The 25998-nt window shown below is 45.6% G+C and overlaps 1 protein-coding gene across 1 annotated transcript in view; it reads right to left on the bottom strand.

Annotated features, from left to right (window-relative positions):
* Positions 1-25154, bottom strand: part of EVL (Enah/Vasp-like) — a 141566-nt gene extending 116412 nt beyond the window's left edge. Inside the window, exon 1 of the mRNA XM_044229994.1 lies at positions 25124-25154. Coding sequence (XP_044085929.1) covers positions 25124-25128 — 5 coding nt within the window. The 5' untranslated portion in view covers positions 25129-25154. The remainder of the gene's footprint in view (positions 1-25123) is intronic.
* Between the last annotated feature and the right edge of the window lie 844 nt (positions 25155-25998).

Raw genomic sequence — 25998 nt, forward strand, 5'->3', positions numbered from 1 at the left:
CCGAGCTGCTACCCCGATTTTTTTTTTTTTTAAGATTTTATTTATTTGAGAGAGAGAGAGCGAGCATGAAAGGGGCTGAGCAGAGGGCCTGATGCGGGACTCGATCCCGGGACTCCAGGATCATGACCTGAGCCGGAGGCAGTTGCTTAACCAACTGAGCCACCCAGGCGCCCCTACCCCGATTTTTTAACCCTGCTGATCTTCGGCTGCCTCATCTGTGAAGCAGGCCTGTGCCAATTCGGAAGGCCATCACACAGTTAAAGGAGATCGTACACGTGAATGCAGTTTGCAGTTGGTAGAAGTTCCATAAAAGCTAGTTCTTCTCCACCCACCCCATGCCCAGGTGTGCCGATAACAAACTGGGCGGCGCTGGACAAGCTGTCTCCCAGGCCTTAGTTTTCTCACTTCTAAAATGAGAATAACATTTAGCCACCTCTCAGGGTGCTGTGCTGATTATGTCCAGGATTCCTGCGCAGTATAAATGGGAACACTTGCTATGATTGTTACGGGAGTGTTTTTGGTCAGTTTATTTTATAGCCTCTTGGCTTCAAAGAACTAATATTAGAAAGACTTTAAAAATCTAACAAACATGCTGATTTTATTAATTGTAATAATTTACCGACCTTGCCCAGAAAAGCCTAATTCCTGTCTGCCTTGATGGGACTGGAATTGGTACCTCCCGAGAAACCCGGGTCCAGCTTGGCCCAGGGTCCTGACTGCCCGGCACAGAGCAGGCGAGGGGCCGCAGTGCCGGCACCCACGACTGCAGTTTGGTTCCCCGACGATAGATGGGAACCCTTGCTTCTTTTCCTCCGTCTAAGATGAAGTGCTAACCTCTTCGAGGTGCCACAGGCTGAAACCCTTATACAGCGGGCACGTCCGAACTATCAGACCATCATGAGTGCCAACCCTTAAAGAGCGCTCTGAAAGTGTTTCTCAGACACTGTCTTCTAGGGTCAAAGAACCATCCAGCAGGGTGGCTGAGCCAGGGATTACTATCCCTATTTTAAGAGGAAACCACGGATCCAGGCAGTTAAGCGAATCTGGTCAAAGGCAAGCTCTGCACTGTCCACCATGCTCAACAACAGAAAGGAAGATTCTATAGTCCATCTGTTTGGGAAAGGCGAGGAGGGAGGAACATAAGCCGGGCCTCCAGCCCTACTCAGGAGTACGGCCAGGGACGCCAGCGAGCAAGCAGGGTTTGGAGTTTACTTACATCGGAATCACGTCTCCCTAATGAGACCAACCAAGAAAAGGAGACATTTATGTTTACGGCTCACATGACTTGGTTCTGCCCTAATTTTGGACGACCAGCAGCCTGAATCAGTCTGTCCTCCTGAGTCAGAAAGTCCCCCAGAACCTCAGGCTGTGGAAGCGGAAGGGCTCTGAGACATGAGATCCCCTCCTTCATAAGCAGATACATGGTAGCGATGAGGCTTAGCAGAGGCGACGACTCTCCACTATCAGCAGCAAGTTCAGGCAGAGCCAGGCCTAGCCCCTAGCTCCCCTGAATCAAGGCCCAGCTCCCTTCTCCCACCCTCCAGGGGAACCACTTGACTCCCATTCCCACTTCCAGGAATGTCCTGCCCTAACCCTTTGTCCTGCCCGGATCATAGTCATGTACCCTGACCAACGGACACTGAGCAGATGCCACGGGTGACCGTGGCAGTAAAAGCCCCCGTTTCCGACCTTTACTATACAAAGGATGAGTCCACCTGCCAATTAATATGTGCAGGAGGCCACGAACTGGTCTTTTAGAAAAGAAACAACCGACAGAAGAAACTCAGTTGTGAGTCCAAACATCTACATGACCCTTTCCTTCCAGCTTCTTCACTGAAAGCCTGAAATTCTCAGTGAGAAGCCTGATAGCTATGCCAGCCCCACCAGAAATGCCAAGAGAGTGACATCTGGGCAAACAATTATATTTACAAGTGGTTAAAAAAATGAATGCAATAATGAAGATGGGAAATATGGAGTATAAACTGAAGGCTTGGACTGCGGATCAAACAGTCTCTGGAAGTCTCTGGAACTCCACAGCCATGAATTTGTGAACAGTACAAGCTTAGGATGTGCGGTGGGGCCCCAGCTTTCCTGCTAAAGGCACAAGTGTCTTGTCTTCTTGTGCCTCAGACTCCTCACCCATAAAGAGAGAGGCAATAGTATTTGGGATCCCTGAAAAAAAATAAAATAAAATTCAGAAAAAAAAGAGAGAGAGACAGACAGACAGTAGTACCTACCCTCAAGGGTGACTGCAAAGATTAGAGACAATGTACGTGAAGTGGTTAGAAAAGTGCCTGGCCCGTGAGCAGTGCTCATTAATACCAGTACTGCTATCATTATTACCAAGGACATTAATTAGGAAATAGAGTTCAGAACTTCTTGCCAAACTACAGTTTTAAACTCGAAGTTCACATTTTGTCATATTTTCACAAACTGTAATTACTCTCCATAGAAAGCAGACTTCAAAAGAGAGCACTAGAAAAAAGTAACTTTTAGTCTTAAGGAAGTTTTCTGAACTTTGCTGGTATCCTGGTACATGCCAGAAGATGTTTATTTGTTTGTTTCCCCCACAACTAAAGCATTTACTCCATCACTGTTCCTGTGAACACTTCCCCAAGTAGGTAATTGTCACTCATGCTCCTCGGCAAATAACCAACCTCAGTGACAGGGAGAAGAGGCAAGAACAGGGTCCCTTGACAGTATTTTCCCAATTCTTTACCATTCCCCATACTTCTGCCACCCATCATCGCAATCAAGATGAGATCTACCGTAGAAAATAAGCTGTTTCCAAAACACTTGGTATAAATGAAGCCATCAGAACACAGGCAAAACACAGTTAAACAGAAATGAGATTTATTCTATTCCCTACCAAGTTAAAAATGAATGAGTAGAGAGTCAAATGATTTTCAGTATAGATGCTAAGAAAACTCATGGGGAAAATCATGTCTTTTTCAACAAATAGCACTGAAATAATTGGAAATCCATAGGCAAAAATGTGAACTTAGGCCCTTATCTCACACCATACACAAGAATTAACTTAAAAGGGATCACAGGCTAAGTGTGAGAATTAAAAGTATCAACCTTCTAGAAGCAAACACAAAAGAAAATCTCCCTGATTTGGGCACAGGCAAAGAATGATCTATAAAAGACAACATTGGGGGCGCCTGGGTGGCTCAGTGGGTTAAGCCTCTGCCTTCGGCTCAGATCGTACTCTCAGGGTCCTGAGATCAAGCCCCGCATTGGGCTCTCTGCTTGACGGGAAGCCTGCTCCCCCACCACCCCCAGCTGCTTCTCTGCCTACTTGCGATCTCTGTCAAATAAATAAATAAAATCTTAAAAAGAAAAAAAAGACAACATTAGTAAACTGGACTTCATCAGAATTAAAAATATATGTACATCACTAAGTAAATGAAAGGACAGGGTGTCTGGGTAGCTCAGTCAGTTAAGCGTCTGCCTTTGGCTCAGGTCATGATTCCAGGGTCTTGGGACTGAGCCAGTGTCGGCTCCCTCTTCAGCAGGGAGTTTGGTCCTCCCTTCCCCTGCTCTTGTCTGTGCTCACACGCCCGGTCTCTGTCAAATAAATAAATAAAATCTTTAAAAAAGAAAAGAAAAGAAAAGAAAAGAAAACGAAAAGGAAAGCTACGCACTGGGAGACACTGCAGACTGTAGATCTGATAAATGACTTCTATGTAGAACATGTAACAAAATCTCAAAGTCAACGGTGAGAAAACAAGCATCATGTAAATGGAAAAAAACCTGCATACCAATGACTGGCTGGCTGTGTAGCTAAATAACCTAGACACCTCCAGTCAGTGAGACACTCCGCAGTTGTCAAAAAGTTAAATTCTTATCAAAAAACAAAACAAAACAAAACACACACATACACAAAACAGAAGAATTGATGGAAGGATAGAAAGAAAACTACATGGACAGAAAAGTGACACAGCAAATAACGTAAAATAGTGGCAGGTATGTAGGTGTTTACTAGGCAGTTCAATTGCTCGGAGTCTGAAAATGTTCATGATAAAACATTGAGAAAAGGTAAGCTCTGGAATATTTAATGACACAAATACGTCATTAAACATGGTATATTGGCAAATAACAGTGACAAAGCTGTGTGCATAGTACACATCGGCAATATATACATTTTTAAAAAAATGTGTGGCTATAGAAAAGGACACAGAGCAGAAAGCTACAGTGACTATCTCTGGATAATGTGCTAATGAGTGCCTGTCCTCTACTCTCACCGCTGACCCATGTTCTTTAAATTTTCTATGGTGATTAAATGTTTTTATGATTAAAAAAAAAAAAAAGAGGTGCCTTAAGAGCAATTAAGAAACAATTGCAGGGCACCGGGTAGCTCAGTGGGTTAAGTGTCTAACTCTTGATTTCGGCTCAGGTCATGATTTCAAGGTCATGGGACCGAGCCCCAGGTGGGCTCTGTGCTTAGCCTGGAGAGCCCGAGATCCTCTCCCTCTGCCCCTCCCCACGCTCACGCATGCTCCTCCCTCTCTCTCTCTCAAATAAATAAAAGCTTTGGAAAAAGAAAAAATTACAGATACGATTAAAATTTATTTGATCACACACGCAGTGACAGAAAACATTGTCCTCCAAAGAAGTTTAAAAAGTCTTAATTCAACATACATTCAATGACTAATCCTTTCAGCCGGCTCCTGCGCCAACTGCTGAACTCCACGGCAGATGCGGACACCATTGACTAGGGCTGCGCAACCTGAAACGCATGTATCAGAGAGAGAGCTGATAAAGCCCCGGATTCTGTCCTGGTCACACGGTCTGGAGTCAGTAACTGTTAAGGGGCACCAACAAGCTGGATACCGCTGACTGTTACACAAAGGTTAAGTGAGCCAAGTGTGGAACCCAAGGTGGAACAGATTTTGAGGAAATGACACCCAGAGCCTAATAATGTGCGTGCTCTTTTGGATGATGTAGAACTGTTCTGAACTTCTTATCAGCAGAAATTTCGGAGAAGTAAATACCAGCTAAGTGTAACAAGAAGAAGGAACAGATAGCTGGGGCCGACTGGGGAGTCCGCTACGCAGCCTCATGACCCAGGGAACACAAAAGCAGAAGCTGGGTGAATGCCTGTCACCGTGAGAGCTACGATCACATTCACTCGTTCAGCAAGTATTTACTAAGTGCTTATGATACAACGTGGAAGTTCTACAGTCTGTGCTGTCCACCATGCTAGCCACCAGCCACATGGGGCTGTCTGTCACTTGAAACCTGGCATTACAGTCAGGAGGAATATCATATGCAAAGACCACGTGAGGGTAGATTCCTCATAAGGAGAGTAGAGGAAATTAAGCTGAAGAGGCAGAGAGGCCAGTTCACGCAAGACTTTACATACTATGCTGAGGAGTCGTGACCTCATCCAGAAAGACAGAGAAATATCCTAATGAGACTTAGGAAGAGAATGTTAACTCAGATGTGATTATTACCAACTTAACAAAGTACAGAGAGATTTTTTAAGAGGTAAACAACAAAAGTGGAATGCAATTAGAGTGTTTTAACAATGATGAAGACCCAACTTAACTCAGTATCATGCTCTGGAGAAGGGGACAGACGAAAGAGATTTCGATCCACAACATGGCGGCTTGGAAGTGGCGGGAGGGAAATGAACGACTCCAGGAAGTCTGCAGGTCTCCACTGTGGATGCCAGGGGACGCCTCACAGAGAACGGGAAGGAAAACAGTGAGTTCAGTTAAAAAACAGATTTATTGGGAAACAAATTTTTATCCCATGATAGTCATCCACTTGAAGTACACAATTCATGATTTTTTAGCGTATTCATAGCATGGTGCGACCATTGCTGCAGTCTACATTTAGAACGTCTCCGGAGCACCTGGTTGGCTTCATCAGTACAATGTGGGCCTCTTGATCTTGGGGTTGTGAGTTCCAGCCCCATGTTGGGGGTAGGTCACTTAAGAAAAAATTGTGGCTCAGTTGCGTAAGCGCCTAACTCTTGATTTCGGCTCAGGTCGTGATCTCAGGCTCAACAGACTGAGCTCCGCGTTGGACTCTGTGCTGAGTGTGGAGCCTGCTTAAGACTGTCTCCCTCTCTCCCTGTCCCTCCCTGCGTGAGAGAACTCATGTGCTCTCTTCTCTTAAAAAAAAAAGAAAAAAAAAGTTTTCATCATCCCCCAAAAGAAACCTATCAATAGCCACTCCCATTCCCACCCCTTGCACCCCAAGCAACTACAAATCTACCTCGGTCTCTATGAATTTGCCCTTTCTGGACATTTCATATACATGGAGTCACACAATATGTGGTCTTCTGTGACTGGTCTCATTTACTCAGCATCGTGGGCTCAAAGCTCATCTACACTGTGCCAGGACTGGTACTTCCCTCCGTTTTGCTGCGGACTAATATTCCAGTGCGTGGCTATACCACACCTTGTTGGCATTCACGGTGCACAGACATCTGGGCTGTCGCTGCTGTTTGGCTGTTAGGAATAATGCTGCGATTAACATCACATACGAATTTTGTGTAAACCTGTGTTTTACTTTCTCTTGGGTATACGCCTAGGAGTGGAAATGCTGAGACATACGGTAACTCTGTGCATTCAGGATTTGAAGACTTGCCAGACTGTTTTCCAGAGCTGTGACACCCTTTTATGTTCTCCCCAGCAACGGGTTAGTGTTCCAGTAGGGGACTTACCCACGTAGCCCCTTAGTCAGTGTGTGACAGTCATGTGTGTCCTCACCAACCCTTGATACTAGCGTTTTTATTCTAGCTCTCCTAGTGGGTGGGGAGGTGGTGTCCCATTGTGGCTCTGGTTTGCATTTGCTCATGTCCCAAGGAGGCTAAGCACCTTTCCTGGCCATCTGTATATCTTCGAAGAAGCGTCCCTTGAAATCACTTGCCCATTTTTAAGTTGGATTGTCTTTTTATTATTAAGTCTTAAGTATTCTTTATATGTTCTAGATCTAAGTCCCTTACTGGAGATAGGATTTGCAAATATTTCCTCCCATGCTGTGAGCTGTCTTCCCAACTTCTCAACAGTAGGAGGTGCACACACCTGGCAGACAAGCCTTTAATTTTGATGAAATCCAATTTATCTATTTTTTCTTTTATCATTTGTGTTTTGGTGTCATTTCTAAGAAACCACTGCCTGATACCAAGCCATGAAGATTCTCTCCTATTTTCTCCTTTAAGAGCTTTAAAGTTCCACATCTTACACTGAAGTGCATAATCTATTTTGAGTTAACTTCTGCACCAGAAGTGAGGTAGAGGTTCAACTTCATTCTTTTTTTGTGGATATTCATTTGTTTCAGCATTTGTCAAAAAGCTCTTTTTTCCCATTCAACTCTCTTGTCATTTTTCTCAAAAACGTATTGGTCAAGAGGCACCTGGATAGCTCAGTCGTTAAGCATCTGCCTTCGGCTCAGATCGTGATCCCAGGGTCCTGGGATCTAGCCCCACATTGGGCTCCCTGCTTGGCAGGAAGTCTGCTTCTCTCTCTGCCACTCCCCCTGCTTGTGTTCCCTCTCTCACTGTGTCTCTCTCTTGTAAATAGATAAAATCTTAAAAAACCAACAACAACCAATTGGTCATAAATTTAGCCACAGTGGGGCCAGTGTCAGACATGCCGAACTGAAGGTGCCTGTGCGCTGTCTCCTTGGGACTGAGCTCCCCATGTAGAAAACTATGGCTTCTACCCACAGCCTAAGGATCGGCCCAATGCGCCTGATAAACACTTGGTGAGCGATGACCCATCTGTGCGAGTCACGGCAGCGCGGCCTCGGCAGCCACGGACTCAGATACTGGGAGGAACATCACTCTTTCTTCTGGGAAGGGGACCCGCTGGTCCTTCTTCCATAACTGTTCTCCTTTTGGAGATGCTTCATCTGATTCCGTATGTCGCTTACAGCTCCATTTGATGTAGTGACACGAACTGAAGAGAGCATTTCCCTCTTCCCAGGAAGGGAAGTGTTTATACACTGGACCCCGACACTGCTCTGTGGGAAATCCCAGCCGGCAAGAGAAGGTGAGGCCCGTGGGACATGATCTGTCTGCAGGCACATGGGCTCCAAGGTGTGGTATGTTTCTGTTTGGTATAAAGGGTTTCGTTTGTGGCTGGGGCCAACATTGTTCTGTGATCAACCCTGTTACAGAATTTAAATTTTTACATTGCTAATGGGTCATGTCTGAGCTCAGTGAAAGGAAGGCCCTCAAAAGGGACACTAATTAGAGATAAATCATGAAAAACTGGAAGAACTGAGGATATTAAGGTAAGGCAAGGCTTTCTGAAGACCACTGGTCTTTAAGCACTGAAAAGCCAACAGGAAGAAAATGAACCAGCTCAAAGAAGTGCGAAAGGGAAGAACCAGAACAGAAGATCCCATCTCCTAGCCTGGCCCACTGCAAATGCAAAAAAATAAAAATAAATAAAACCAAAAATTCACACCTCCTTTCTGACATTTTGGTTTCAGGCTCGGCTCCCCGTCTTGGCTCTCTCTCTCTAAAGGCCAGCTCTTACTGACGTCTGTAGCCTTGTCGTGGGCCCACTGCCTTGCATGTGGTAAGCACCCAACGGGTGTATTTCAAGTAAAAATTTAAGCAGATCTGATACGCAAAAACAGATCAGTAAGTAGTAGCCATGTAAGTTTTAAAACAAAGAAGTCTATACTTTTTTTTTATTTTTAAAGATTTTATTTATTTATTTGAGAGAGAGACAGTGAGAGAGAGCATGAGCGAGGAGAAGGGCAGAGAGAGAAGCAGACTCCCCGTGGAGCTGGGAGCCTGATGGGGGACTCGATCCCGGAACTCTGGGATCATGAACTGAGCCGAAGGCAGTCGTCCAACCAACTGAGCCACCCAGGCGTCCCCAAGAAGTCTATACTTTTTAAAAAATCACATTGACTATAGTAAATTTAAAATTTTAAAGTATTTTTTAAGAATTCACATTTACTGAAATGATGTTTATGTTAAATATTTAACACCACTGTTATGGTATAAAATTACCTCCCTGAGTGTTTACGCTGCCTAACCCAATCACAATGTCCACGTCTCCCAAGGATAAAAAAGCACAGTAAGATCCAAACACAGCATCAGGCGCTCTTTTAGCTCTCAGGTCTAAGAGCCTGTGGTCATCATTCCAGCGCCTCTCCTGTCCCAACCTCAAAGCTGTCCAGGATGGGATGGAGCAAAGATGCTCACAACCGTGCAAATACAGCTGAGGACACGAAGCAGACGCACCTGCTCACCATTCAGACCCGGAACACCCTGGCTGGAGTCGGAGGCAGCCTCGTTGGACCTGGGCTGGCCACGATGAACAAGGAAAGGTACAGCACATTTATTTCCTTAAACATCCTACTCTCAGTTCTCTTGAAATCCAAGTTGGGGGCGCCTGGGTGGCTCAGTGGGTTAAGCCTCTGCCTTCGGCTCAGGTCATGATCTCAGGGTCCTGGGATAGAGCCCCGCATCGGGCTCTCTGCTCAGCGGGGAGCCTGCCTCCCCCCACTCTCTGCTTGCCTCTCTGCCTACTTGTGATCTCTGTCTGTCTGTCAAATAAATAAATAAAATCTTAAAAAAAAATCCAAGTCGGATGATTTTATTTTGTCTGTTCCTGTTGTCTATATTTCCCCTTGGTTTTCCGTTAAGTTTTACCTCTCAAAGATCTGGTCATTTCTGACCGAGGGCCACCCACTGCACAAGAAACCATGCAGGCGGTGGGAGACGACTCTGAGAGGATTTGCTCTTGCTTCCAACGGGCAGGTAGGTGGGGGCGACAAACAACCCCACGTCACCTGAGGATAATCAGATACTGATTCCTCCCGTTCTGAGAGGGCCAGTCTCCTCTGGCTCACCCCTGTCCCTAAGCAGAGCCCACAGCAAAAACCTGGCCAGTTTATGAGGGCTCCTCCTCCTTGGCGGGTTCTCAACACCTGCCTCCAGCTCTAACCATCTTCTCAGGTGGCAAATGCAACGATTCCGGCAATGTCTCACGGGGAGAAACGGGGCCAAACGTCAGGCATACCCCGGCCGTCTCCTGATTCTTTGTTCTGCAAATCCTTCTGCCTGGTAGCTCTCTCACACCTTCAAACTGATCTTCTTTCTTGACTTTCCACCTTCTCCTTTTCTTAGTAGGACTGGTCCAAACAACCCAAAAAACCACTGCCAGAAGAGCCCCCAATCCAGCACATTTAGCACAACCTGAGTTTGAGACCGCACCGGCTTTGAAATCCAAGGCTTTCCCAGGGAACCACCTAAATCAGGACCGAATGAAGCAATATGGGTTATGGGAAAAACGCAATTACGGCTGACTGACAGAAAACCACACATCCTAACTCAAAGCTCCCGAGCAGGGAGGCCAATGTGGGGCTCCATTCCAGGACCCTGGGATCATGACCTGAGCTACCCAGGCGCCCCATCATTATGCATTTTAATCAAAACTCTAATGTGTTTTATGAACTGAGGGTGTGAAACTCCTGTCAAAAAATGAGACAGCGGTAAACTCGCAGGCACTTGGTTGTGCCTTTTCACCCGCTCTGCCTCGGCCTCCCCTGCCCGAGGTGGGCTGACACTGCAGACAGGCTGAAACAATCCAATGATCTTACCACAAAGTCTCAGGCTCACTCCTGAGCTGTACTTTTTGCTGGACTGACAGGAGGAGCTAAGGTCAAGGTCACAAGACTGGACAACGCAGAAGTCAAGACAGCCCCTGCTCTTGACCACATCTGTAAAGGGGAGGATGTGGACAGAGGACAGTGGGGAGTAAAGACCTGTGCTTCCTGCACCTGTTGGCCCACTGCCTCGTGAGCCCTCGGCAAGTGACTTCTGGGTCTAGAGTCGTTTCCCCATCTGAGAAAGGAGGGAGTCACATATTATTCAATGAATAATTATTTGTAATGATATAATTAAATATAATTATTTGTAATAATATAATAATATAACTGGGTGCTGGGACTACAATGTCAGAAAAATGAGCCTTGCTCCTGACCTGGTGGCTGACTGGGTCAGCAGTCCACTCCGGCTGCTCATGTAAAAATAATCGAGAGACTTTAACAATAGAACAAAACAACAACAGAACACCTTATCCCAGATTAATGGAGTATTCTGAGGGAGAGCCCCGGCATGGGGAGAAGCCACGGAAGAGATCCTTTCCAGGCATTTCTGATTCCCGGTGAGGATTAAAGCCCACCAGATTTGGAGGATTTCTAACTTTCTATGGTTCTACAAATCAGTATTTTTAACAGGTCAAAAATCTCCAAAATAAACTGGTTTCGTCAGTAATTTCGGAGGAGGAGGATGAAGGGTAGGGATTGTCTTGACGTGCTAACAATGCTATCCTCAAAAGTGATATTTCCTGTGAGCGATCTCTAGCCTCACTCATATCTCTTGGAACCATATTCAAAAGCCATATGTATTATGTCATCAATGAGAATTCTCCCCAAGGGGTATATAGATGTCTGAGTCATTCCATTCCAGATTTGCTCCTTTGGGCCAAAACACTATTTCCCAAACTCTAGTCATTCATGATCAGTGTTATTATTAGACTTTCTCTTTAAAATCAATGCACTAGAACAATAAGAGTGCTAGCCCTACTAAATATGAAAACCTATTATAAAGCCTCTTTAATTAAAAGAGGCACATGAATAGATAGAGACCAATGGAATGTAACAGAAAATCCAGAAATAGGTCAAATTAGTTAAATATGACAAGACAGCATCTCAAACCAGTGGGAGAAAAATGAAACTTTCAATAAGTGTTTTTGGGAAAAGTGAAAAAACAGACAAAAAAAGGATAAAATTGGATCCCTCCTTCCAACTGTATACGTCATTGCAACTGGGTCAGAGATTAAAACGTCTGGGTACCACAAAAAGAAAAGAAAGCATTCAAGCACTAGAAAAACCCAGGCAAAGCCAACCTGGAAGGATGTGAAACTCTGTAGCAATGGCTGAAAATCAAGAAGCAATGCAGGAGGGGATGAAAGCAATGAAACATATTTCCTTTCTATTTAGTAGTAATATTCGCAAAACCACATGCACAAAGCAACCTTTCTGCATGGCTTCCGCTCCTCCTGCCTCACTGGTTCTGATTCTAGCCGCCACTGAAGTGACCAGTCTCGCCCAGGCTCTGACCTACCTTCCCTGTCCCCGCTCCGGGCGATGCCATGGGCTATGGGAAAACAGTCCACAATGACTGTTGACTAACAGAAAACCACACATGGGAGCCCTCTCGGGGCCACCCACTGTCAAAGGCAGACAGTAGCTGAAGGGTCTATGCTTCTCCCTTTCACCCCACAAATGCGAGTCCCATGCAATGCAGTCCTCATCAAGTCGGCAGCTTAAAGCAAGGGCCTGATCAGGACAGAATGCCTATGTCGGCTCTTCCTCTTCCCATCGCCCTGCCCTCCCCGCATTCCTGCTTCCAGGGGGAACACTCCCTTGAAAGCTCCTCTCACGTGGGCCTTTATCTCAGATACAGCCCTCTGGGGAACTCAGTTAAAATACTGTGGATGTGATGCACTATTTTCTTCTAATGCATATAAAAATTATTATTAATATTTAAAAAGAACTCATCAGGAGAAACAACAACTCCCTACTGCTTAAGTGTGTGCCATGAGCTTTCTTAAAAAGGGGGCAAAGATGGGGCACCTGGGTGGCTCAGTGGGTTAAAGCCTCTGCCTTCAGCTCAGGTCATGATCTCAGGGTCCTGGGATGGAGCCCCTCATCGGGATCTCTGCTCAGCGGGGAGCCTGCTTTCCCATCTCTCTCTGCCTGCATCTCTACCTACTTGTGATCTCTCTCTGTCAAATAAATAAATAAAATATTTTTTTAAAAAAAAGGAGGGGGGACGAAGAGACTAACTTCACAAGGGCAATACCTGAAAACATATCAGCCAGGTGACTGCGGTCAGTATCAGCAGCCGTAGACCATGTCGCCAGAGCATGCCCTCTGCGTGATGTGAAGAAATGGCACCTCGGCGCCTTGGCTCTGTGGTCTTCCTCCCAGAACCTGCAACCCCACTCTAACCCTGAGAAAAACCCGAGACAAATTCCAACAAGGGGCATCCTACAATAACCTAACCAGTACTCCTTGAAACAAGTCAAGGTCATCAGAAATAAGGAAAGGCTGAAAAACTATCAAAGCCAAGAGGAGTTGAAGGAGCTACAACAATAAAATGTGGTGTCCCGGATGGGACCCTGGAACAGGAGAAGGACACAAGGTAGAAGCCAGGAGTGAAGTTTGGACTTTAGTTAATAAGAATGTGTCGATATTAGCTCATTAAGTATAACAAATGTCCCCTAAATCTAAGATGTTAGTACCAGGGGAAATGACACCATTTAGATGTGTGCAGGGTATATGGGAACTCTCCATACTATCTATTCAAATTTTCTGTAAACACGAAATTGTTCTAAAATATAAATTCTATTAATAGAAAGAGAAATAGAGATTTTAAGAAAGCATTCCTCCACCTCTGGCAACGGGATCTGCGTTTGGAAGAACATTCACAAGCGATTCCCAGGCACGGTAAAGTTTGAGAAACATCCAAGACACCAAAAGTTACAGCACATAATGTCCTTACAAGGAAATAACAGGAAAACAATCCAGCCACACATCGACAAACAACCACGCCCCACAGCAGCCGTATGGGAACAACGGGCTAAAGCACCATCACCCCAGTTGGGCAGTAAGTCATTATTCACGTAATGAAACCGCTCTCGTTTGGATGCCACCTTCCCCAGTTTGGGGGTGGATGCCTGGAATGTTGTACTTGGAAGGACCCAGGCCAAGCTGGAATGACAATGTCATGGTTCACTAACCATTTTAGGTATAGGTGGCAGCATCAATATTGATGAAGTATTTACCAAGTGCCAGGCACAGTGCTAGGCTCTAGGAACCCAACAGTGATCAAAACAAGCATAATCCTCTATGAAGTATAGGAGAAAAAAATGTAAAGAATTATAAATATAGAGAGTTACAGAAGAGGAGATATGGGATGTCATGCAGGCAAGTAACAGGGAAGGGCCTTCAGGGAAGGGCTCAAGGATTAACTCCTGGAGGAAGTGACGATATAGTCACTTACTCGAAAGAGAGAAAGAGAGTCCATGAGCAAGTTGGGGGCGGGGCGGGGGGGGCCAAGAGGAAGAGGGAGAAGCAGACTCCCTGCTGAGCAGGGAGCCCATGTGGGATCTGAGCCCAGGACCCCAGGATCATGACCCAGGCTAAAGGCAGATGCTTAACTGACTGAGCCACCCAGGTGCCCCACAGTAACTATTTCTTTTCTTTTTAAGATTTTATTTATTTATTTGACAGACAGAGATCACAAGTAGGCAGAGAGGCAGGCAGAAAGAGAGGAAGGGAAGCAGGCTCCCTGCTGAGCAGAGAGCCCAATGTGGGGCTCAATCCCAGGACCCTGGGACTATGACCTGAGCTGAAGGCAGAGGCTTTAACCCACTGAGCCACCCAGGCGCCCCCTACGTTACGTTACTACGTTACGTTAACTATTTCTTAACGTAAATATTCTGGTACAATGATCTCTTCTCCCCCCAAACAGCCTGCCTCCTTTTTTGTCTTAATTCTAACAGTTCTCCTTTGAATCTTTTATAGATAATCATTTTTAGAAATTGAAGCATTAGTAACAACTATGGCTTCTAAACCAAAAAATTACCACTTATGGAAGATGAGTGATTTAGTGATTGACAACGAGCAGAATATCTGAATTTAGAATTGTTTCAGGTTTTTCAGGGTTGATCCAGATTTTTCAGGGTTGCAGACATAACGAATTGGGGTGGGGAGGTAGGTAACTAACCCTTATTGGACACCACAGGCTAAGAACTTTTTATGCATTCTCGACTGATCCTCACAAAACCCTGAGCGGGAAGTGGAATTATCCTCAGTACACGTGAGAAAAATGGAGGCTCATAAAGGTTAAGTAATTTGCTCAGTCAGGTAACGAGTGGCTCTGGAGCAGAATCAGGTCTGACTCTAAAATCCAGGCTGCTTAGAAAACAGGGGGCAAAGTGTGGCATAACACAACAGTTTTTTAGAAAGTTTGTCCACACTCCAACATGAACTCCAAACTGAAGAGAAAATGCCTTTCACACAGTCTTAAAGACAAAGACACACTGTCCACCTGCACGCCAGCAGCTGAGGAATTGGGAAGGGGGCTCCCCCCACTGGTGAGCACATGGAACCACACCATTTACTTCTGACGTTTCTCTAAGTCCTTTGTTTTAGGGGGGCAACCTCTAAATTAAGACAAGATTAAACTTCCTTTTACTAACTTTATCTCTTTCTTTCTCTCTTCTCTGTTTAAACCTAACATTCTGATAATGTTAATTATAAGAGAATATACTTGCAAATGACATATCCGATAAAGGGTTAGTATTCAAAATTAAAATTAAAATGTTTATACCCTTTGATGCCAGTAATAATACCATTTTACTAATTTATCTTAAGGAAATAATCAAAGATGTGCCCTAAGAATTATGTGCACAGACATTAACCACTGTGCTATTTACAATGATGAAACCCTAAAAGCAAGTTAAAGGTCCCAAAATTGGAGTGCTGATAAAGTATGGTATGTCATATAATAGATACTATTCGCCTACTTAAAATATTTCCAAAGACTATTAACAAGGGGGTAATACATACATGTTAAATGTAAAATATCCAATACAAGTACACCATCCAATATCAATTTTGTGAAAATGTTCCCTTACGCATGTAAAGGAACCAGAGTCCATGTTTAATGTGGTTTTCCCTAAACACCAGATCAATGCTGATTTGTATCGTCTTCTCTACCTTCCTATGCTTTCAAATTCTCTGCATGTAATATATACCACATTCAAATCAGGAAGTTATTTTTCTAAAAAGTGAGAGAAAATTTCCAATAGAAATTGTTTCTATGGTGATCTCCTTTTGGGCTAGGAAAGAGAAAACAAAGAGTTGTTTGCTGAGGGGGCCACTGCCCTTCCCAGCCCCCCACCCTGAGGTCCGCTGGAGGTCCCCTTCATATTACTCTAGCACTTATGATACAGTCATTTAACAACTCAGTTACCATTAAGCTTAGAGTCTACTGCAAAGTTCAAACTTAGGTAGTATATAGATTCCCTTTAAAGGGAACCTGATTTATTTTCATGCAGTTTATTTATGTACAATTACAAATGTAAGGTTAAATTTATTATGTTTACAACTAGATACAAACAAAATGACCAAACCAGCAAAATTCAAAGTGACAGTCCTTTAACAAAAGGATGATTTTGCTCGTATTAAAAATCATCATCAGGGGCGCCTGGGTGGCTCAGTGCATTAAAGCCTCTGCCTTTGGCATGGGTCATGATCCCAGCGTCCTGGGATCGAGCCCTGCATCGGGCTCTCTGCTCAGCAGGGAGCCTGCTTCCTCCTGTCTCTGCCTGCCTCTCTGCCTGCTTGTGATCTCTGTCTGTCAAGTAAGTAAATAAATAAATAAAAAATCTTTTTTTTTTTAAAAAAGATTTTATGTATTTATTTGACAGAGAGAAATTACAAGTAGGCAGAGAGGCAGGCAGAGAGAAAGAGGGAAGCAGACTCCCCGCTGAGCAGAGAGCCCGATGTGGGACTCGATCCCAGGACCCTGAGATCATGACCCGAGCCGAAGGCAGCGGCTTAACCCACTGAGCCACCCAGGCGCCCCAAATAAATAAAAATCTTAAAAAAATAAAATCATCATCAACCCACAACTATATAGTCAATTAATCTTTGAAAAGGCAGGAGTGAATATCCAAAGGAAAAAGACGGTTTCTTCAACAAATGGTGTTGGGAAAACGGGACAGCAACGTGCTGAAGAATGAACCAGGACCACTTTCTTCCACCACACACGAAAATACATTCATAATAGGAGCGCCTGGGGGGCTCACCTGGTTAAGTGTTCAACTCCTGGTTTTGGCTCCTGTCATGATCTCAGGGTCACGAGCTCGAGCCCCAGTCAGGGGGTCAAGCTCCCTGCTCAGCAAGGAGTCTGCTTAAGACTCTCCTCCTCCCCCTGCTTCTTCCCCCGCCCCCGTGCACATGCAGGTGCGCTAATAAATAAATAAATCTTTTTAAAAAATAAATTCAAAATGGATTAAAATCTAAATGTGAGACTGGAGACCATTAAGTCCTAGAGGAGAGCACAGGCAGTAGCCTCTTTGACATGGGCTGTAGCAACTTCTTTCTGTTGACACCTCTCTGAAGACAAGGGAAACAAAAGCAGAAATGAACTAATGGGACTTCATCAAAATAAAAAGCTGCTCAGTGAAGGAAACAACAAAATTAAAGGGATCCTGTGGGATGAGAGAATATATTTGCAAATGACATATCCGATAAAGGGTTAATATTCAAAATACAGGGGCACCTGGGTGGCTCAGTGGGTTGAGCCTCTGCCTTCTGCTCGTGTGTGATCCCAGAGTCCTGGGATTGAGCCCCGCATAGGGCTCTTTGTTTGGCGGGAAGCCTGCTTCCCCCTCTCTCTGCCTGCTGCTCTCCCTACTCATGATCTCTGTCTGTCAAATAAATAAATAAAATCTTTAAAAAAAATACATAAAGGATTTATACAACTCAAAAAGCTCCACAAATAATCCAATTAGCAAATGGGGAGAAAACACAAACAGACATTTTCCCAAACAAGACATACAGATGGCCAACAGACACATGAAAAGGTGTAAAATATCACTCAGCATCAGGGAAATGCAAATCAAAACTACAATGACGTATCACCTCATACCTGTCAGAATGGCTAAAAACAACACAAGAAACACATGCTGGCGAGAATGTGTAGAAAGGGGAACTCTCCTGCACTGCTGGTGGGAATGCAAACTGGTGCAGCCACTCTGGAAAACAGTATGGAGGTTCCTCAAAAAGTTAAAAATAGACCTAGCCTATGACCTAGCAATTGCACTACTAGATATTTATACAAAGAATACAAAAATACTAATTCAAAGGGAGACATGCACCCTGAGGTATACAGCAGCATTATCTACAATAACCAATAAAGGGAAAGAGCCCAAATGTCCATGGACTGATGAATGGATAAAGAAGATATGATGTGTATATACATATACACGCATGCACAAAGAAATATATATAATGGAATATTACTCAGCCATAAAAAAGAACGAAATTCTGGCATTTGCAATGGTGTGGATAGAGAGTATTATGCTAAGTGAAACAAGTCAGAGAAAGACAAACCCCATATGATTTTACTCATAGAATTTAAGAAACAGGGGCGCCTGGGTGGTTCAGTGGGTTAAGCTTCTGCCGTCGGCTCAGGTCATGATCTCAGGGTCCTGGGATCGAGCCCCACACTGGGCTCTCTGCTCAGCGGGGAGCCTCCTTCCCGCCCCCACCCCCTGCCTGCCTCTCTGCCTGCTTGTGATCTCTCTCTGTCAAGTTAATAAATAAATCTTAAAAAAAAAAAAGAATTTAAGAAAGAAACAAAAAATGAGCAAAGGAAAAAAAAAAAAGCAGGGGAGAGAGGGAAACCAAGAAACAAGCTCGTAACTCCAGAGAGCGGCTGGGCCAGGTGAGGGGATTAAGCGGTGCGCGCTGTAACCAGCACCGGGCGCTGTGTGAAGGACTGAATTCCTGTACGCTTGAAACTAGTACTACACTCTATGTTAACGGAAATTTAAGTAATAATTTAAAATAAAATACAATAAATGGCACTATGATTCATGGTGACTTCTTTTCACGAGCTCGGGAAATCACCAGCACAAGCTATTAGAACCATGTCCATAGATGTCTCACACAACGAACATTGGAATGCTGCTGGCTTGAATGAGTATTTTCTCAAACACTCTGAGATAGGTTTCTAAGCTGCTCTGTATTCTTCGACAAATTACTGACATTAAAATTTCCATTAAAAGTAAAACTCGGGGTGCGTGGGTGGCTCAAGCTGGTTGAGAGTCCAACTCCAGATTTCAGCGCAGGTCATGATCTCAGGGTCCCGAGATGGAGCCCCGTGTTGGCCTCTGCACTCAGCATGTAGCCTGCTTATCTCCTGCCTCTGTTCCTCCCCTTGCTCACACGCACACACTCTCTCTCTTTCTCTAAAATAAATAAATAAATAAAATCTTAAAAAAAAAAAAGTAAAAACTATTGTCTATGAGGTCAATAAAGCAGTGGCACCAGTCTAAAAACAGGCAGACAGAACAACAGAAGAGAGCCTAGGTCTCCCTAGGCTCCCTAATATGACTTCCAAGGACTCCCTCCATGACCTGGAGAAATGCTCTTCTGTTCCCATTCCGCAGCACTAGGTTCAGAAATGTACTTGGACCCACATGTGTTAGCCAGTACAGGCTCACGGTGATAAGTAAGGACTGTGTTTGTGCCTGTGTATCTGGTCCTGGGCCCTGCAATCCCACTGCAGTCTGTATAACTCCAAGACTGATAAAATGCCCTTGGCCCAGAAGAGGTTTTGTGCCAGGCCCTGGCACAAAACCAGACCTGTGGGATGCTGGACCTGCTATGTCTTACATACACAGGGCGGGCCCTGCTGGGGGCGGGTAACTGCTCTGAGGACTGGGGGGTGATCCTCATTCAGATGTTACCGGTTGCGACCATGCACCCTTGAAGACCACTGTGAGATCCAGATGCCTATATCGCCATCTAACTAAGGAAATGTTCCTGATACCTCTGCCATGTATCGACTGGTACAGTCAAGTAACTGACCAGCAGTTTTGAAGAAAAAAGTAATTTTGATCTTCACCTCATAGTCTAGACAAATTGAAGGATGACTTTTTTTAAAAAAAGATATTTATTTATTTATTTGACAGACAGAGATCACAAGTAGGCAGAGAGGCAGGCAGAGAGAGAAGGAGGGGAAGCAGGCTCCCTGCTGAGCAGAGAGCCCAGTGCAGGGCTCGATCCCAGGACCCTGGGATCATGACCTGAGCCGAAGGCAGAGGCTTTAACCCACTGAGCCACCCAGGAACCCCGAAGGATGACTTTTTTCTATTTTATATATAAACTAGAAAAACAAATTAATACTTACCAAGCTTCTAGAGGAATGCTATCTTCAACATAAAAAAATGACAGGAAAACCACAAAGAAAAGGACTTAATGACATAAAAATCCTAACCTTCTATATATCAGATCTTTAAAAGATAAAAGGCAGACAAGGAAAATGTTCAGAGAAAAGAATGTTCCCCAAAGATAAATGGCAAAAGCATATCAACAGAAATACACCATATACTGTGAATGTGGGGGGTTTGATTTTTAAGAAAACCAAAAGGATGCAGAAAGGGATCTAGTATATTTGCAAATCATTTAAGGATGGGGACTATTTGGGAGGGGAGGTCTGGTTCTTTTCACTTCCCTACCCTCCTAATCCAGCATCAGGAACCATAAGTCCTCAAAAAGCGATTTTTTGAATGAAGACATGAAAATACATAAGGTCTGTTAGGAAAAGGGAAGGATTCAGGCAAGAGTCTACAAAAGAAAGAAAAACTCAGATACAGCCTTAATTATCTGAGGAGTTTGATTCAACAGGACATTTTTTTCCCTAAAATATGTGCCTCAAATGTTCAGTTTATTCATGAGGATGCATCTTGAGCCCTATGCCTTTCTTATACACTCCTGAAAAGGATGCTTTGGAAACTATCTTGCATACCTCTATGAACAGGTCCCATCTCCATACCCCCATGAGATTATCTAGCAAGAAAAATGCATCACTTTCACTGAAAAAACTCAGGTTTGAACAGAAAGCAAAATACTTTTCATGGATGAACCAAGTTGCTTATAAATATCCCAATCAAATGAGCTGACAACAGAGGTAATGAATATACTCCTTTGACTAATTTAGGTCCTTGTGCAAAAGCCAAGTACTTGGGGTACAAGTCGATGTACGCACGTTGGTGCTTAACTATAAACAGTCTGTGACAGAGAACCATGGTGAACTGTCAGCAGCATTAAAAAAAAAAACAAAAAACAGTGTAACAAACTATAGAAATGATCCCTGAAAAAAAATCTGTGTAAAAAACAGACAACTTAAAGAAAAAGAATACTGCATGGCCCATTTTGGAAAAGCCATTTATAAACTTTCATTTCTACAGTCATGCCATTTTATCTGATCCAATAGAACAGAATATGAGAATGCTATTATGCTATTGTTGATCAGAAGATTAAACGTTCTATTCAAGAGGACCAGATAAAGGGTAATTTTTAACAAATAAACAAGGAAATTAAAACAAAAGAAAGAAATACGGAAAAAAGAGAGGAAAGCATCTGGTTCCAATATCTTTTGCATCACAGTAATGACCTGCACTAAACTGCCATTTTTTCAACTAATTACATATTACAGGAAAATAAAGATTTATTTTTGAGATTATCTTGATTCTAAGAGTATCTCACAAACTGACAGTCTAATAGAGTTGACATACACATGAAAATAGCTGTTATTTATTGATTTAAAGAGTTTATTTATTTACTTGACACAGAGAGAAAGCGCGCGTGCACAAGCAGGCAGTGGCAGGCAGAGGCAGACCCTGGGATCATGACCTGAGTCAAAGGCAGTGGTTTAACTGACTGAGCCACCCAGGCGCCCTGAAAATAGTTGTTATAATTCTCCACAGCTTCTATAGCCTGCTAGCTTAAATCTCCTGCAGAATTCAATCCTGACTCAAACTGCCCCTAACCCACATGAATGAAGAGCTTTTACTACTAACAACCTTGGACTAAGTAAATCAGAACAATGTCTAACAGAAGAGAACTAGAAAAGCAGGGAAAGAATATAATAAATATTTGCATGGATGCCTGGAGGAGGAAGAAACATCAGAGTCAGGAAAGTGAGCTCAGTATTCAGAGCTACTTTTCCCTGGGGGTGTTTGCCAATTCCTAAGGGAATGCTGAAAGTTTGGTGTTGGCTTAGGGAGGGAAGGTGCTAGTGGAGAGCTGAATCCTGGGGGTAAAGGTGGACCAAACAGGTTGGTCCTCACAGGGACTGCAGCTCGGTTTAGAAAGAGTTCGATCCCTGAGACTGCACTGAAGTGACTCCAGATCCCAAGCGCCCCATTCGCCTGACAAAAGCAAATGTGGATTCTCCCTGGCAGAGGAAAACATCACCTTAGATCGCCAATAATTTCTACAAAATAATTAGGCAAATTCAATGGCCAGCACAAAATTAAAGAAAACAACAACAACAAAAACTAGGCACATAAGGAGACAAGATGAAATGAATGAAAACCAACAGAAAACAGACAACAGACAAGACTCACAATTAATGCCATAATCAGACACACCTTAAGATAATTATGCATACCATATTCAAGAGATAAAAGACAAGATTGATAATTTTGGCAGATAATGGTAAACTATAAAAAGAAAACCACATGGAAATTAAAGAATTGAAAAATATATAACTGAAATGAAAAACTCAACTGAGGCATGCCCAGCTGGCTCAGTGGGTAAAGCATGTGACTCTTGATCTTGGGATTGTGAGTTTGAGCCCCATCTTGGGTGTTAAAAAAACCAAATCAAAAAAAAAAACCAGAAAGGGGCACCTGGGTGTCTGTCAGTTAAGCATCTGACTTCAGCTCAGGTCCTAATCTTGGGGTCCTCAGATAGAGCCCGCATTAGGCTCCCTCCTCAGTGGGGAGTTTGCTTTTCCCTCTGCCTGTCCCTCTGGCTTGTGCTGGCGCTTGCTCTCTCTCTCCCTCTCTCTCTCTGAAATAAATAAAATCTTTAAAAAACAAAATAAGAACCCCACCCTGAACTGATGGTTTAATAGATCATTTATAGCAAAAGAAAAAGAGATAAGTGAGGAGATACCCAGAATGAGGACAGAGAGACAAACAGAAAACACAGAAGAAAGGTTAAGAGACAGAAAATCCAATGAAAGATGTAACATGTTTAACTGGAGTCCCAGAAAGAAAGGTGATATAGAATGGGGCAGAAGTAGCATTTCATGTATTAATGGCTGATGACTTCCAAACCTAATGAAAGATGTTAAGGCCACGGATTCAAGAAGACCTAAGCACTCCAGTCATAAGTTAAAAAATAAATAAATAAATAAATAAAAAATAAAAGTCCTACCAGGAACAGCATAGAAAAATTGCTGAAAACCAAAGACAGAGTATTTTAAAGTCACCCAGAGAAAAAGACTGCTTTCAAGAGAATGACAGACTTACAAGTGGCTTCTCAAAAAAAGTAATCCAAGTCAGTGATATTGAAATGTCTTTGAAATGCTTAAAGAAAACAATGGCAAACAAAGAATTCTTTAAGTACCTAAAAGGCCCTTCACAATGGAGGAAAATGTTCTAAAATTAGATTGCGGTAATGGTTGCAAAACTCTGTGAAAATACTAAAAACCATGGAATCGTATACTTTAAATGAGCAAATTTTATGCTGTGCGAATTGTATTTCAATTAAGCTATTGTTTTCCTTTTTTAAAAATTTAATTTTTTTATGTATTCCAAAATTCATTGTTTATGCACCACATCCAGCGCTCCATGCAATTCATTCCCTCCTTAATACCCACCACCAGACTCACCCAAGACCCATCCCTTTTGCCGCCAAAACACTCAGTTTGTTTCTCAGAATCCAAAGTCTCTCATGGTTTGTCTCCCCCTCGGATTTCCCCCAACTCCCTTCTCCTCTTCATCTCCTCATGTCCTCCGTGTTATTCCTTATGCTCCAGGAATAAGCGAAACCATATGGTAACTGACTCTCTCTGCTTGACAAACACACAATAAGACTCTGTCACCCCACACCTGAACTAAAGGAACACTAAAGGGTATTCTTCGGAGAAAAGAAACAGTCCCACATGGAAATCTGGAAGATGAGGAAGAAGGCATTGAAGAAATACAGGGAAAAGATGACCTTTTTGATAATCAGTGCTGAATAAATGGTGCTGGTAAAAGTGAAATGTAACCCCCTTTTTTCCCACAAAAAATCAATTCCACAAAAAGTTACATACACACAAATACAAAAAGTTACACAAAAACAAATTCCAAGTGGACTGTGTAGATCTTAATCCGAACGGCAAAACAGTAGGATTTCTGCAAGGTGTTATAAGAAGCAATCTTTTTGACTTCAGACTGAACTACAAATTAGGAGAGAAAAGCCATGTAAATCCCAAAGAAAAATGGGCAAAACATCTGAACAGGCACTTAATAATAAAAGAGGCTACCAAATAAACACGAGCATGACCTCCTGGGTCGGCAGGAAAGTACAATCCAAAACCACAGCGGGATACACTTCGCACTCGGTAGGATGGCTAAAGTTTAGGACCGACAATACCTAGTGCTGACAAGGACGTGGCGCACAAGAACTCTCAAACGCTTGCAGGGAAAAGTATAAATCCGTCAAACGCTTTGGAAACTTGGTATCATCTATTAAATCTGAAGACATGCCAATCTTTGGCCCAGAAATTCCACTGTTACGTATGTCCCCGACAGAAATGAGTGCACGGGGGACACAGAAGTGTATGCATGATAGCCAAAAGGCAGACACAAGTGAAACGCCCACCGACACGGGACCGGACAAACTGCGTTGTGTTCACACACGGGGCTGCTACAGGTTAGCGAGCAAATGGATGAACCTCGAAAACAACTTGGGCGAAGGCAGGCAGACACAAAAGAACACTCACTGTATTGTTCCGTTCACGTCAAGTTCACGAAACAAGCAAGATGAAACCGCAGCCACCGTAGGTGCGACGGGCTGCGTGTCTGGAGGCACAATTACCCAGAAAAAAGGCAAGGGGGTGATTACCCCGACCAGCGAGGGTCGCCGACCGCGGCAGAAGGACTCCGGCTCGCGGGCGCCCGCGGGGCTGTATTTCTTGGCCTGACAGCGAGCAGAGCCCCGGCCGGGGGACGGCTCGGGCCGGGCTGCCCTGGGGTCCGGCACTGCCCGGCGCGCGAGAAGCCAGGGAGAGGGGGCGCGAGACGCGAGCGGCTGCGGGAAACCGCCGAAGCGGGGCTCGTAGCGCGGCCGGGGGGCGCCCGGGAGGGGAGGCCGAACGGCCGCGGCCCGGCGCCGCCACACCTGCCCGCCGGCCCGGCCCCCCGCCCCGCAGGTGCCCCCCGCCGCCTCCACCGGCCGCCCGCGCCGCCCCCGCACCGCCCCCGCGGCGCCCCGGCCGACGCCCCCGCGCGCCCGCCCCGTCCTCTCCCGCCGCGCGGCGCGTCCGACTCACCTCATTGTCGCTGCCGGGGCGGGCGCGCGGGGCCGGGGGCGCGGCGCGGGGCGCGGGGCGTTAGCGGGGGAGCCGGCCCCGGGCGCGGCGGCTCCGCGTCTCGCTGGGCTGCGGGGGGCAGCGGGGGAGCATCTTCTCGGGGCGGGCGTCCGGGCCGCTAGCTGCGGAGACGGGCTGCGGCCGCGGCGCCTGACAGCTGGGCCCCGGCCCCTGCCATCTTGGCGGGCGCGTGCCCGGGCCGGCGTGTGCGCGCGCCGCCGGGGGCAGGGCGGGCGGCGGAGGGGAGGGGGCGAGCGCGCGCCCGCCTTAACGCGGGGCGCCGGCCCGGGCGGGCGCGGGCGGCGCGGCGACGGCCGAGGAGGAGGCGGGGGGCGCGCGCGGGCGGGCTCCGCGGCGAGCCGGGACTGAGGGGGCGCCCTCCGCCCGCCGAGGGGGGTGCGCGCGTCTGCGTCCCGCCGCCCCCGGCCGCCGAGGGGAGTGCGCGCGCGCGGCGGCCCGAGCCCGACACAAAAGGCGCGGGGCCCCGCCGCCCGCGCCTCCGGGAGCGCCGAGCCGAGGGCTGCGAGGGGCGGGGCGGAGCTGCGAGGGGCCGGGCTTCTGGGGAAGGAGGACCCGCGACAGACAGGCCGGAGCTTCGGGGGCCGGGCTGTGGGGACGGGGCTTCCAGCGAAGGACGAGCCGCGGGGGGCGGGGCTTAGGGCAGAGAGGGCGGGGGAGGACCAGCGAGGGGCGGAGCCGTGAGGGTGAGGTGGAGTCGTGGGCGGGGCGGGGCGCCCGGCCAGCACGTGGAGCGCAGAACCCCGCCCAGCGCGGGGCGCCCCCGGCATCCACCAAGGGCGCTTAGTATGCGGGCGTCCGTGTGAGTGGGCCCGGGG

The sequence above is a fragment of the Neovison vison genome, chromosome 13, assembly GCF_020171115.1.
Source record: "Neovison vison isolate M4711 chromosome 13, ASM_NN_V1, whole genome shotgun sequence".
Lineage (NCBI taxonomy): Eukaryota > Metazoa > Chordata > Mammalia > Carnivora > Mustelidae > Neogale > Neogale vison.